Source organism: Littorina saxatilis, linkage group LG8 (assembly GCF_037325665.1).
Source record: "Littorina saxatilis isolate snail1 linkage group LG8, US_GU_Lsax_2.0, whole genome shotgun sequence".
NCBI classification, from domain to species: domain Eukaryota; kingdom Metazoa; phylum Mollusca; class Gastropoda; order Littorinimorpha; family Littorinidae; genus Littorina; species Littorina saxatilis.
This window is the reverse complement of record NC_090252.1, coordinates 17,662,387-17,676,239: the sequence shown is the minus strand read 5'-3', so window position 1 is coordinate 17,676,239 and position 13,853 is coordinate 17,662,387. Positions and strand designations below refer to the sequence as shown.

General features: G+C 41.3%; 1 protein-coding gene across 1 annotated transcript in view; it reads left to right on the top strand.

Annotated features, from left to right (window-relative positions):
- LOC138972950 (uncharacterized) overlaps positions 1-12,926 on the top strand; it is a 27,883-nt gene extending 14,957 nt beyond the window's left edge. Inside the window, exons 3-5 of the mRNA XM_070345610.1 lie at positions 5,777-5,887; positions 10,267-10,314; positions 10,958-12,926. Of these exons, the coding sequence (XP_070201711.1) occupies positions 5,777-5,887; positions 10,267-10,314; positions 10,958-11,265 (467 nt within the window). The 3' untranslated portion in view covers positions 11,266-12,926. The remainder of the gene's footprint in view (positions 1-5,776; positions 5,888-10,266; positions 10,315-10,957) is intronic.
- The last annotated feature ends 927 nt before the right edge of the window (positions 12,927-13,853 follow it).

Sequence of the window (13,853 nt, the reverse complement as noted above, 5' to 3'; positions counted from 1 at the left end):
CTCTCCTTTCTTATGTCCGACGATAGACGTATACATGTAGTTTACATGTTTATTAGTCATCTATTTGATAGATTACGTGTATGATATGACGGAGAGTCGCATCGGTTTGATGCCGTGAACCCAACCGTGGCTGTGGCTGTGGCTGTCGTTTGAAGTAGCCTACTTCTTTATAAACATTCATTTACATTCTACTTCTGACCAAGGCATGTTTGGTACCTACTGAATCCTTGTTGCGTGTAGTTTTACGTGGCACGTTGCCCAAAGTTGTATTCTTGAGGAGCATAAAATAAAACGTGTTACAAAGTTATCTCAAAACTCTGCAGTGACTGCTCGCGCAGCAGGTCAGCTAATTATAGCACGCAGCCTCCACAGACAGCTTTCGAGCCGAGACCATATGAGTCGCAGCTCCTGCGGCTCGTCAAAAACTGCACGCACTGCAGTGTTTTCAGTCACGAGAATAAAATAGCTTCGTCAATCCACGCGGCAAGGAAGTCGCTCGATTTTTGCGTGCAGCACGAAGTAAACAGACATGCAAGAAGAGCGACGGGTTCAAGTTTAGGTCGCTCCAGGAGAAAAATTCTTTTGGATGTTGGCCTTTAACGTCTACAACAGGCGAAGTATTGAAGCTTTGGGTCACCTTTAATGTGACAACTGAATATGTAAGGGATCCACGTGTGAAAACAGAAACAGAACAGCGCGATGATAGCCACAATTTATATCACCGACTACTAACAGTAACACTGCATGCCAACTGACGTGGGTCAACGATCAAACCAGCACGGCCCGAACTGAATTCGCTGTGCTGCCGTTATCGTGCGCAATTCTGGTAAAAAATATATACCCGGTATGCGGAATCGAGTATAACGAAAGCCGATGTCAAATATGCACAAGTATATTTTAAAATGACTTTAAAAATGTAAAAGCAAATAGTTGACCTTTTTATAAGCAATATGAATAACTGAATGTCCCGTCGCGATATAACCTTCGTGGTTGAAAACGACGTTAAACACCAAATAAAGAAAAGAAAGAAAACTGAATGTCCACATACAAGTCGAATGAAGCCGTCCATTATACAGACAAAAGGGAACTAGCTTTGCGCATGAATTAATTGAAATGAATTTCGTCCGCGGAAACTTTTGGCAAGTTAAAAGCAGGCACCTGCAGGTTTTAGTGGAAAAAGCTAGTGTTTTTAATTAAAACATCGGAGTAATGGAGATAAAAAGCTTACACACCTCGTCCTGAATATCTTGCATATTTTCCCTCGGGTAGATTTTCAGGTATTTTCTCGCTAAAGGCTCGGTAATATAGACGTTGCGGGGAAGACGGGACCGACAACGACGACTGAACCGAAACAGGTGTGTTGTCGTTCGGCATCATCGCTCGTACTGACACAAGTAGCGATTGCGGGGAGAACGAGCGCCAGTGGCCTGAAGAAGAAAACTCCTGGACACCCGAACGAATGGTTTTGACACGACTTGCAGAGGCGGAGCCCCTCGGGGCATGTTTTGGGTGGTGCATGGGGAACACGCATTTCAGTGATATGAATTATTCGTCTTGCACCTGGGTCTTCCGTGGCTTCATACGAAAAGGAAATCGTCGTCTGCAATCAACGACATGGACCATGCTGGTACTTGTTGCTGACAAAAACATGATTTTAACACCGAATTTAGTTTCAGAATAGCTAAATAAACGTTATTGTGTTTTCATCGTAGCTATAGGGCCCTATATAGCTATTCTGATGAACACGTGGGGGAATTCGGGGGCTGTGATTGGATGGTCTCTCCCGATCATCAAAGCATATTGCTGCCGAAGTCGGCCATTTTTCTCAATATCCAAAAGCATATTGAGAAAAATGGCCGACGCATGGTTCCGGTTTACACATAGATCTGTACCACGCGGCGATGTTTCTATCGACAACAGCATACACTGACAACTTGAAATTCTTCTCGGGAATGTTTTTCAGCTTTACAAATGTCGATAGCATACCCTTTTCTGCTAACTTCCCGATGAAACAGGACTAAACCAATTATTTTCTGTCCCTAAACACCACAAAATGCCCGAAGTCGAAAGATGTTGAACAAACAGGGGAGTAAAACGGAACAGCCGTTTTAATGTGCCTGTGTGACTGTGAGCTCAGTTGCCTGACACAAGCTTTCGCATTCGGCTTTTCGTATCTCGTAACTCCACACTAAATACCCCACCTCCCCTCTCAAAGTATTGATGATCAACCCCAGGTACTAACATTCATGAAGTCGTTTAAAAAACGTATTTTAATTGAGGTTGAAAAAATCGCTTTATGACCAGACAAGTTTAATGCATACAAGTCGACGACGAGTCGCATTATGCTTGTTCGAGTCTAAATATCGGACTTTATTGCTACGCTAAAAACACACCAGCGTTTATATTGCATTTCTGACCTTGCTTTCTTGTTCTAAACTGGCAAAAAGACAATGCTTGCGTTGATCTCAGGTTCAGTCAGTAGCAGACAAATTCCCTTCTCATTCAAGGGACGTAACCACTCGATGAAACGGTTTCGAAGGAATCGAATTTTGGGATGCAAACTATTAAATGTTACCCCCAGTTGCATTAATTTTCAATAAAATGTGTCCGGATTTATCCCTTAAATTCGTCGCGATATAACCTTCGTGGTTGAAAACGACGTTAAACACCAAATAAATAAATAAATAAATAAATAAATCCCTTAAATAAGTTAACCACTTTAATTTGACCGGGTAACAACATTCCAGTGAGGTTGAATGCGAAAGCTGTTCTCAAGCGAAACCGGTGTGTGCATGCATGTTTACCTCCCTTGACAAGAAAGTGTCTGTTGGTCAAAAAGACTCAAAATGGAGCAACAAACACCCAAAAAACGTTTTGCAACCTTCACGCGCGAAGAAATTGCCGAAAAAAGAGCAAACTAACTCCTGCATCAACGAAGAACGCCAACGCCTCTGCTGCACGTTTGTTTTCAACATTTCTGAAGGCAAAAGGTGAAAACATAAACTTTGAGGAGTATTCAATCGAACAACTGGACACTGCCCTGTCAGCTGCGTACTTGGGTTTGCGGACAGAGAAAGGAGAACTGTACCGTGGGAAAAGTCTTGAAGGTGTTAGAGCTGGTCTGTCCCGCTACCTGAAATCTGCCCCCGGCCCCCAGAACAAAACGTTTGACATTATCAAGGATGTGGAGTTTCGCCAGTCAACGGAATCGTACAAAGTGGCTATGGGAGAAATAAAAGAGGCAGGTAAAGGAGACATTCGGCACACAAAAACAATCTGCGAAGCGGACCGCATCAAAATGAAAAATTCCCTCAACAAAATCCAGTTCGACATCCGGCTGTATTTCTTCAGGCGTGGAGGTGAAAATATGGACCAGATAACTAAAGGCACCTTTACTATCAAAAGGGATGAAAACACACACAGAAGATTCGTAATAAAGGTGAAAGATGAATGAATCGTACTTGTTTGGATCAGGTAAAAAAAATACATTCTCCTCGCCCCTCCCCCCAAAAAAACCCAAAAAAACAAAAACCTAAAACAATCCCAACCAAACAACAACAATAAACACTTTCACACAACAATGTTAACATTGTAAGGGTGCATATTTACGTAATGAACCATGTATCCATAATCCAATACTGACAATAGTATGATCCAAGTGACGCCCCGATGCATTGAAGCTCAAAATTACTGTTAGTTATCATGAGGTTTTAGTCAGCACAATTTAACTCTCAAGCCTCCAGTGTTCTGTTCCATCTTTAATTCTCTCCATATCATTCAGTCAACTTCTTCTTCTTCTTCTTCTTCTTCTTCTTCTTCTTCTTCGGCGTTCCTAGATTCAGTCAACAAGTTATAGATACTGTGATGAATTCTCCAATAAGTTTTTTTTTATCAACCTTCTCCCCTGTCCAATCCCATCTCCACTTGTTTTTCAAACTTTCATCCAATGTTGAACATTTGCTTCGTTTGAAAATGTCTTTGCGGTGCGCCATTTTGTTTCGCAAACCGGAAAAAGCAAAGGCAAAGACTGCACCAAATACGATTTCGAACTTTTTGAGAAATAAATGCCGTTTGAGAATAAAATCGTTAAATATCATTTGACCCGGAAAAATAGATTACTCCAGCGGAATTCGTAAGTTGTGTCCACGGAAATCCGCGGATTCGCAGAAGAGTCCCACCCCTGAATAATGTTAATATCAACGGAGACTAGGTGTGTAGCCTCTATTCCACTAGCCCGATCAGACGGGACAGCCACGTTGCGCGATACAGTGTCAATGTGTGCAAATATTCCGCCAACTGGTTCAATCATCTTTGCGAGACTATGTAGCGGCCGATCAGATAGCACCAACCTCGTCAAATACTAGCTTTTTCAGTTTCATGTTTGTTGAAAATACCAATGCGAAATAAGACAAACGTGAATTTGTATACACAGTAGTGACAAACAAAATGAGAGTGGTTTTAAACAATGTTATTATCAAATCCTCACTCGTGTTTTGTTTTCGTTTAAGATCATATGACCAGTCACCCTGAAGAGCCGCATACTATCAACACGTCGGCATTGCTGAAATACAGCGCGTATACCCCTCAAAATGGACGCAAAAAACTCTTGTTGTCCACTGCTCATGCACTCCACACCTGCATCAGTAGACATGACATAACACAAGAGATACGCAAGATTGCAAAACAAAACAACCTGTTCTGCATAGATAATTGATTTGGCTTTTGCTTCTTATGTAAAAGTTGCCAACTTAAGCCTATTCTGAGCCGCATACTATCAACACGTCGGCATTGCTGAAATACAGCGCGTATACCCCTCAAAATGGACGCAAAAAACTCTTGTTGTCCACTGCTCACGCATTCCACACCTGCATCAGTAGAAATGACATAACACAAAAGATACGCAAGATTGCAAAAAAAACAATCTGTTCTGGATAGATAATTTATTTGGCTTTTTCTTCTTATGTAATAGTTGCCAACTTAAGCCTATTCTGATTTTTTGTCGATTTTTTAATTGGTACCTGATGTTTTTGCCAAGTCGATTTTGGGGGTACTCTTACTTCGGCGGGGGTCAAGTGTTACCTATACCAGAAATCTTTGATCTGACATGTGTGCCAGATTTCATGAAATTAATTGAAACTTTAGTGAAACATTCTTTGACTTAGTCCAGACTATGGGATTGCATTCAGCTTAAATCGGTATCAATTGAAATGTTCATTAAAGTAGTGATTTCAATCACTTGTTGCTACTATTTTAAGTTTAAAAAGGATTGTATTTCATTATATTCTTTATATTGTCATGAAACCAAAACTATATACATTCTATATATGTTAAGTTTGGATCAAAAAGAAAAGGTCCGAAAGTTAAAAAAAAACCTGCTTTCCTATTAAGCACAAGATTATTTCGAAGCAGTCACTTAAGTGATTAACAGGCGTGACGGCACAGTTTGCATGCTTTCCAAGAAAGCTCAAAGCGTATTGGTTCAGCTGTAGTAGTTTTGGTGATTACAGAGTTTCGGTTTTCAGTGTCGAACCAACATACCAACTGATTGACCAAATGTATTTATTTCGTTTTAAGCGACTTATGTTATCTTTTTTTATTTGGTCAGTACATTACACAAACGGCATCAAACTATTGGTGTATACAAACAAACCACAAGAGTCTACACCAACCTTTAGGCACATTATCTGTTCTGTGTTTTGATTGTGTAGCAAATCAAGCAATGCCTTATCTTTTAGAAAAAGTCAAGGACAAATTGATAAAAGTATATTTGTTTCAGTATCAGCATGTGAAACAAAACCTTGCAACCCCATTCGGTCTTGTAAACTCGACCGGGAACGCAACACGCGACGCTGCATGTGCCCCGTTGGATACACTGGAGAGGACTGCCGTGAGTTATTGTATAAATACTATGTTGTATTTGTTGCTTAAAAGAAGACAAATGATTATGCACAAACAGATATTATTAAATCAAGGAAAACAACAAGGGAAGCCAAAAAGACGTAAGTGTAGAGAGGGAGAGAGAGTACGCGCATGGCTGTATGTGAATTGTAAAGCAACATAAAGAGAGCTAAGGTTGAATGTGGTTAACACCTAATGTGTAAATAATTATGTATACACATTAATATGCATACTACATTCAACCTTAGCTCTCTTTATTTTTCTTCACAATTCACATACCACCACGCGCGTACTCTCTTTCTCTCTCACAGCCGAAGTTTGGGAGCGAGAGGACGTTAAGCCATTTGAGCAAGTTCACACCTTTGCTATTAAAAGGTTTTGAAATGTTCCAATGCATTCCTCAAATACAATGGCGTACGAGGAATTGGGCAGATACCCACTTTTCATAATAACTGTTGTTGTTAAATATTGGCTTAAGTTAACAAGACTTCCCTAAACCAGAAATTGTAAACAGACCTGGGTCATTCTCAGAAATGGTGGTACAAAGTGTTACATACAAAGTAAAAAATAAAGTGTCAAGAAATACAAAATAATTGTTTTTACTATGAAGTCTATTGTTTGCTATACATAATAATGCAAAGATTAGACAAAAAGAGTAATTGGTTGCTGAATAAGAGACGTTTTGAATTGTTATTTACGTGATGAATGTTGTAACATGGAAACCAAATTCTAACTTTAAACCACCTAAGCCTTCAATCCTTTGTGCATTTTTTATCAGTTCTGCAGTATTTTTGTGTTCTACCCAACACATTCTAGTTATGAAAGGTAAGGACTTCAACTAATATTGGTAAAACAATGACATTTGGAACTGACTAAGGTGAATGTCGCAACACAGAAACGAAATGCTTGAACCACTTTCGGTTCCTGTGCGACAGACATGAATCTGCACTGTTTGGCCTTTCCTGCCGGCAAAACCTGTCTGACCCAAAATAACTACACAAAACACAATTCGTCAGAGTTTGCTGTATTTGTTGAAAGTTTCTGTTGCGTTCAGATTACCCATTTTAAGTATTTGATGAATGTCGAACATCGACGATCAGAAGATACGAGAACTTCTTGGCTACTTTGTTGCCGCTAAACTTCGCGCGTTGAGAAACTGTTGCACTCGATATCTTTCCGACGCTACATTGTCGCCAACCGCGGTGTGTAAGTTTGTGACAAAGCTTTGCAGGCTCGACAATTTAGTAAAAACCATCTTCAGTCGTGACGTAGGTCAGGAAACGACGCCATGAGTTGCAGCAAATGATATGATTCTGGTGTTTTCTGTGAATATTTGGCTGTGATTCAAAGGACTATTTTCTTGTTCGAACTTCCTGCGCGCCAAAGAGCTAAAAATAGCCGTGATGTGGCAAAGTCATGGAGCACATTGCTGTCCGATGTTCGGGCGTCGAGTCTGGAAACGATGCATTACGACATTCAACATTTTTTGTTCGAAGCCCCTAACTTCAAATTCAGCGTGAGTTTTTGCAAAGATGTGTTGCTACGTCCAATACTGAAGTCCTGACTGTCGATTGCAGTAATTTGTTGGTGTTTGCATGTTTGCATTTAGCCATGAGACTGAACATATTGTTGAACACGAAAGTCGTGTGACGCTTCGGCTTTAATGTCTCAGGAATAGATTCAGATGAAAAAAGTCGTGGTGGAAATAATTTTAATTTACTTGTTTATGATTTCAAATGTGTCACCCCTCTCACTCTCACTGTACCACCATTTCTGAGAATGACCCACGGTCCATGAAATGCTCCTTTTGCAACATGAATCTCATCCTGAACTCAGGTCAAAAATGAGTTTCTTCTCTTCGGGTCTCATTCTATACCTGACAGAATGCCTTGGTTTTTCTTGTCTGGCGAGGATATCGATTTTTTACATATTTAGATCTTTTCGTAGTGTGTTATGGATGTGAGCAGATTCGCGATCGTCGATAATGATTTTTTATGGTGTTGTGTAATTTTTAAATTACAAAGGAATTGATAATGTAAGACAGTTTTAAGCGAGCTATTTTTCGCGGCTGTATTTACTTAGCAAACAACTCTAAATATGGCAACAGTGTCACGTGATAATCAACCGTTTGGTTTCGGCGCTCGCTGGAGCAAACGATTTTTTCTGTAACCAGTTGACAGTGATGCAACTTTATTACGGTCTCCTTCCGGCAGCAGTCCCAAAATGTCGACTTGTTTTGACCTTAGAACGATGTCTTAATCATAACTGTGAAGAACAGAACGGAGATCACTGTCGAAGTCGGCCAATCTGCAATCATTTTCGCCTCGCGAACACTGCTCGCGAACAACATATGGGAGATAACTCTGTATTCTTGTTTTGATAGATTCACGTAGGACTTTAGCGTCCGGTCAGAGAGACAATGGCGCCATACACAGTCTGTGGTCTTCTTGGTGCCCAAGTGTCCACCCAGAATTGAATCGTGTGCAGTTGCCATGACTCCGTCGCGATACTCGCGAGGCACCACGACCTGCTTGAAGGACTCTTCCTTGTTGCTAAACTCCCGATAGAGCAACTTATTGTACTTGACAAACTTCGACCTCCGTGTTTCCCGCTAAGCCTGACCTTCCCCGACTTCGCATGCTCACGAGGAGTAGCTAGTGTCGGGTCAGTGTCCTGAGCCTTCGCGAGAACCACGGGGTGATGTTTCCCAGTGCTGCCCCTGCGGTAGGTAAGGGTTTGAGAGGACGGTTCTCTTGTTCTTCCTGTGCCCGCGTAAGTACGGAAATGACGTCGGGAGTCCGGTAAACGGGAACCTCCCAAATGACGCCGTCCACAAACTGGAAACGGTTTCCAATGAGGAGGTCGCATGGAGGGTCGTCCATGACAACAGCCTCAATGGTCCCCGTGAATAATGGCGTCACGACCTTGATCACCGCCGTGTTCAGGTCGTACGCGTGAGAAGCCTCGGCCATTCTCACTTTCAAACTGTTGCCTGTGTAGGCCTTTGCCGGAACCAGACTTGCCCGGACCACGATCATGTCCGCCCCAGTGTCTCGTAGACCCTCGCCTTTCACACCATTGACATAAACCTGGCAATGTGGTTGAAAATGCTTCTTGGAGCATGTTACGCAGAGTTGTGGAATCCCACATGCACTGGTGACGTAACGAAACTCCTCGCTGGCTACGTAATGTACGCCCCGCTGGTCTGATTGGCGTTTCAAACAGTCTTCCTTCACGTGGCCTCGTTTTCCACAATAGAAACATGTGATGTCATTCTTCGACGAAGATCCCTTCGGTCTCCGCTCGTCCTTCTTCCCGTCCTTAGATCCTGTTGACCCAGACCCCGCTTCCGCTGACTTGCCCGACTTGCCTGATGTCTTTCCGGAGATCGCTTGGGCGTCCTCATAGACTCCGATCCAGTCTGCTGCCTCCTGGGTTGTCTTCGGCTGGCGCTCCTGCACAATGGTCAAAACCTCAGGTCGTAGGCCGGTCATCAGTTGCTCCATGACGATCAGGTCAGCGAGGTCGTCGACGCTCCAATCATTCCCTGCCATGTCGACCCAACGTCTCAAGTAGAGCTGCAAACGTGCAACAAACTGACCACTTAGCTTGCTGCTAAGTCTTTTGCTGCCTCGTAGTCGACGTCGGTAGGCCTCGGCGGTTAGGTTAAACCTCTGGAGTAGCGCCTTTTTCAAAGCCTGATAGTCCTTCGCCTCGTCATCCTCTAGAGCATTGTAGAGCTGTAGGGCGCGTCCCTTTAGACAATACAAATAAATATGTCATCCGAAAAATACGCCAGATAGCCAGCTTGAGTGTCTTACTGGTTATTGATAGTTTACATTAAATGAGACAATTGACGCTTTAGTTTAGGTCCGATATTTGCCGCAGTAATAAGTTTGGTAACTTTAGTTCATGCACAAAGTCCATGAACATGTGTCCAAGGGGAGTATGCTACAGCTGACTGTATATACAACAAGCAAACACTAGCTAACTATATATACAACAAGCAAACACTAGCTAACTATATATACAACACGCAAATAACTGGCTAACTGTATATACAACAAGCAAACACTGGCTAACTATATATATACAACAAGCAAACACTGGCTAACTGTATATACAACAAGCAAACACTGGCTAACTGTATATACAGCAAGCAAACACTGGCTAACTGTATATACAACAAGCAAACACTGGCTAACTGTATATACAACAAGCAAACACTGGCTAACTGTTTATATACAACAAGCAAACACTGGCTAACTGGCTATTATTGTAAACTTTTCTGGACGATGTTCGTTGGATTCTATATAGTTGAACACATAACCCTTGCAATGAGCCCTATATAGTTGTGTTTTGTTTCAGAATTGAACCCTGTTCTCATCGCTCTCATATGTGTGTCAACCCTTTTGGGTGAGTAGATCTAGCACCAAGCCATGCATACAAGGGAGCAGTGGGTGCAATTAGGTGCTTATTAGTTTGTATTTAAGAACAGTACGGTTGTGTTTAAATTTTAATTCCTTATTAAAAACAAGTACACACACAGATACAGACACACACACACACACACACACACACACACACACACACACACACACACACACACACACACACACATACACACACACAATAACATCTCTGCTACAATACTCTGTCACTTGAAAATTCCAGTAGCTTTTGCTGTGGACACTGAGTCTGTTACATTAGTAAAATGGTATTGGGTTCTTCTTTACTGCTGGTCATATATGAGAGAAATCAGAGGTACAACACCAAATATCACGTCATACTCTCAAATAAAGCATGAGCTAAGTAAAGGGAAATAACGCAGTTTACACACACCTTAAAATGATAGACAACTGGCTCATACGGTATGGATTACACCACGCCCAAATGGCACCATTTTAGGCATCTCAACAGTAACTCTAGTGAACCCTTTATACACCTTTTTTATTCGAAGTGTCAGATAGGTATCGATAAGTTGTTAATTTAAAGAATTTTCAGCACTTCTAGAGCACCTTTAACTTTTAGACACCCTTTCTTTACTTTATTTTGCTAGGGGTCATCATGGCAGCAGTTGGTGCTGGAGTTTACTGCGCCAGGAAACAAAGGTCAGGAGGTCAACAGAACGCCCCTCCAGCCGATGCTCCACCAGCTAACGCCCCTCTAGCCAACGCCCCTCAAGTCAACGACCCTCGCAACAACACCCCTCCAGCCAACGCCCCTCAGGTTGCTGGCAGCGCTGGGCCATCCACAGGCCACACTGTTCAAACCACCCCTTACGAAGAGCCTGACGAGTCCAGTGTCGCTGGTTCAGAGGCCAGTGAAGGCACAGAGTACAATGCATCAGAAGTGTCTCAAGTTTGAATTAGAGCCTGCTTAATGGAAGGCACTAGTGTTAAAAGTGATTGTTTTTGTTTCATAACTTTTGAGTCAAACATTGTTTTAGAACTAAAGTATTGAGTCCATCTCCTGAGAAAATATACCTTTTTTATGAAAAGTCGGTTGCCATGGTATCAATACAAGATGGCCACTTAACAGCACCCTTTTAGAATAGTAAGGCTTTTACAAACTTCATGGAATTTTGTTTTGATGCTTGGTATGGGTATTCTAACACAATGCCCATAATGTGTTCTGATGCTTTTTTTTGTGGTCCATTCTTCGAAAAGATATCGGTGATAAATATGAGTGATGTTGAATTAAATTCTCACACATTACAAATTCCACATTACGTTCAGAACATATTGATGAGACTTCCCAGGAGATGCATGGTGCTGCACCATGGCTGAACAAAGTCATTTTTGTGTTGATCGTTCTTTTGCTCCGCAGTGTTTTTGCTTTGGTTTTGTTTTGCTGGAGGACAGATATGGGGCTCTTCTTCTTGTTGCTACAGCTGGCGAACTTTGTGTTCATTATGTTGTCCTTATTTGTTGCCCTACACATTCCGCTCCGCAACTTTAACGTCAAGTCCTGGTTCAAAGCACTCACGGGAACGTTCTTCACACAAACACCACCGGTGGGGATTCATTGCTCCATCCCATCTACTGCAAGGGAAGCGGCATAGTCTTCTTCCGATTTTCCTGAGAACTTGAAGAAGAAGAATGCATTATAACTTGATCTCCAGTTCGTTCGTAGCACTAGCAGACGACGCTTTCGAGTCGTACTTTTATTCAAACTTCTGTCACGCGAGCCTCTCCAACTGATCCGAACGTACCTGATAATCTTCTCCTTAGCACTGTAATCAGGACAAAACTTGTGACAAACGGAAGTTTCCAGAAAGATATCCAAGGGAAATCTTAGCCGTAGGTATTTCACATCGCCTTTGGTAAATTTTGGCGGAAATCAAGAACACTGCATTCTGGTTAGGCAGAATTGAACCGAAAAATGACCGAGCATAAATGAAGTTTAATATCCGCGATTCGATTGGTCATTCTAAACCTTCCTAAATCTTAATTGGTTCTCTTTGGCTTATTGACATGTTTTCCATTTGCTGTTTTTAACGGCAGGAAATCAGCAAACGGAAATTCCCGTTGTCCGCGTCGTAAACTAATCTTTGCAAAGAAAAGACAACTCCTTCCAGTCATACAAACGTGACTACTGTCGAGGATGTTTTTAACTCACAATCAACTCCCAAACATACGCATGTTTTGATGTTTTGTGGGTTTTTTAAATACAGAATTGCGTACACATACATTGTTTATTTAGCCTGTATGATCAATTTGTTCACTGTAGTGTTTAGCCGTTTGTACCGTTTATGATGAATTCTCCTCTAAAGTAAATACGTCAGAGTAACCAGAAGAGGTTCAACATTCAGAATCAGAAAGAAGCGAAAATGACCAGGGAAGAAAAACATCACTTTTTTCACTGTAGTGTCTCCCCTTAAATCAATGTTCATCAGTTAGCCCTGAACCCAACTGAACAGTTCTTGGGGCGATTAGATGTATTTGTTTAGTTCATACTATCCCTAAATGGACTGATTAAATCCATTACAACTTATGCGTCAACGAGTACATGAGTCATTCTGCAAAACTGGAAGCAAAAGCGGGAATAAAACTTGATTAATTTGAGTTAAATTAATGATATCAACTTACACGGTCCTAAAACTGCTATTATATGCTGATGACGTCACTCTTTTTTTGCATGATAAAATAGATCTAGAAAGGGCGTTATACATTTTGAATATATTTAAAAGTTTGTCAAACTTGGAAGTGAATGTTAAGAAAACGGAAGCCATGTGGATAGGGTCCAAAAAGGTGTGTACAGATCAGTATTTTGGTCTCAAATGGAAACGTAAAGTAAACTGGTCAAAGAAAGTTCAACGAATACAACAAATAATCGCCACTTGGTCAAAAAGAAATTTAAGTATACAAGGTAAAATGTGTATTGTTAAAACCTTTCTTATATCTCAATTCGTTTATATTTTCAAGTCTCCGGCAGTACCTCATGTTTTACATCATATTAATTCCAATTTGTTTAGGTTTATTTGGAAGAAAAAGTATTCAAATACACGCGCATTTGAAAAAGTAAGACGAACAGTTATGTGTAAAGAAAAAGATTATGGTGGTTTGAATATGATAAACGTAGTTGATATGCACAACTCATTTATGATTTCCTGGCTTGTTAACTTGCAAAACTCCACACAAAAGTATTGGTCTGTTATTTCAATTTATTCCCCCCCTCTGCTTCTTTACCTCTGTAAACTTGTAGAGCTAGTTATTTTTCGATAAACACCCAGCAACCAAACAAATAACGGCCCAGCAACAGCCTGAATCCTCGATAGCGCAATGGGTTGAGAAGCTGTTCTGCGTCGGTACTACTTTTGCGATTGAAAAGTTCCGAACGCTCTAATGTACGAAGTATACATCTCTGGAGCAAACAATACAAACATACCGCATTTAAATTAACAACTACAGGCTTGAACACATGAATCTCCATATACAATCCATGAGTTTGGT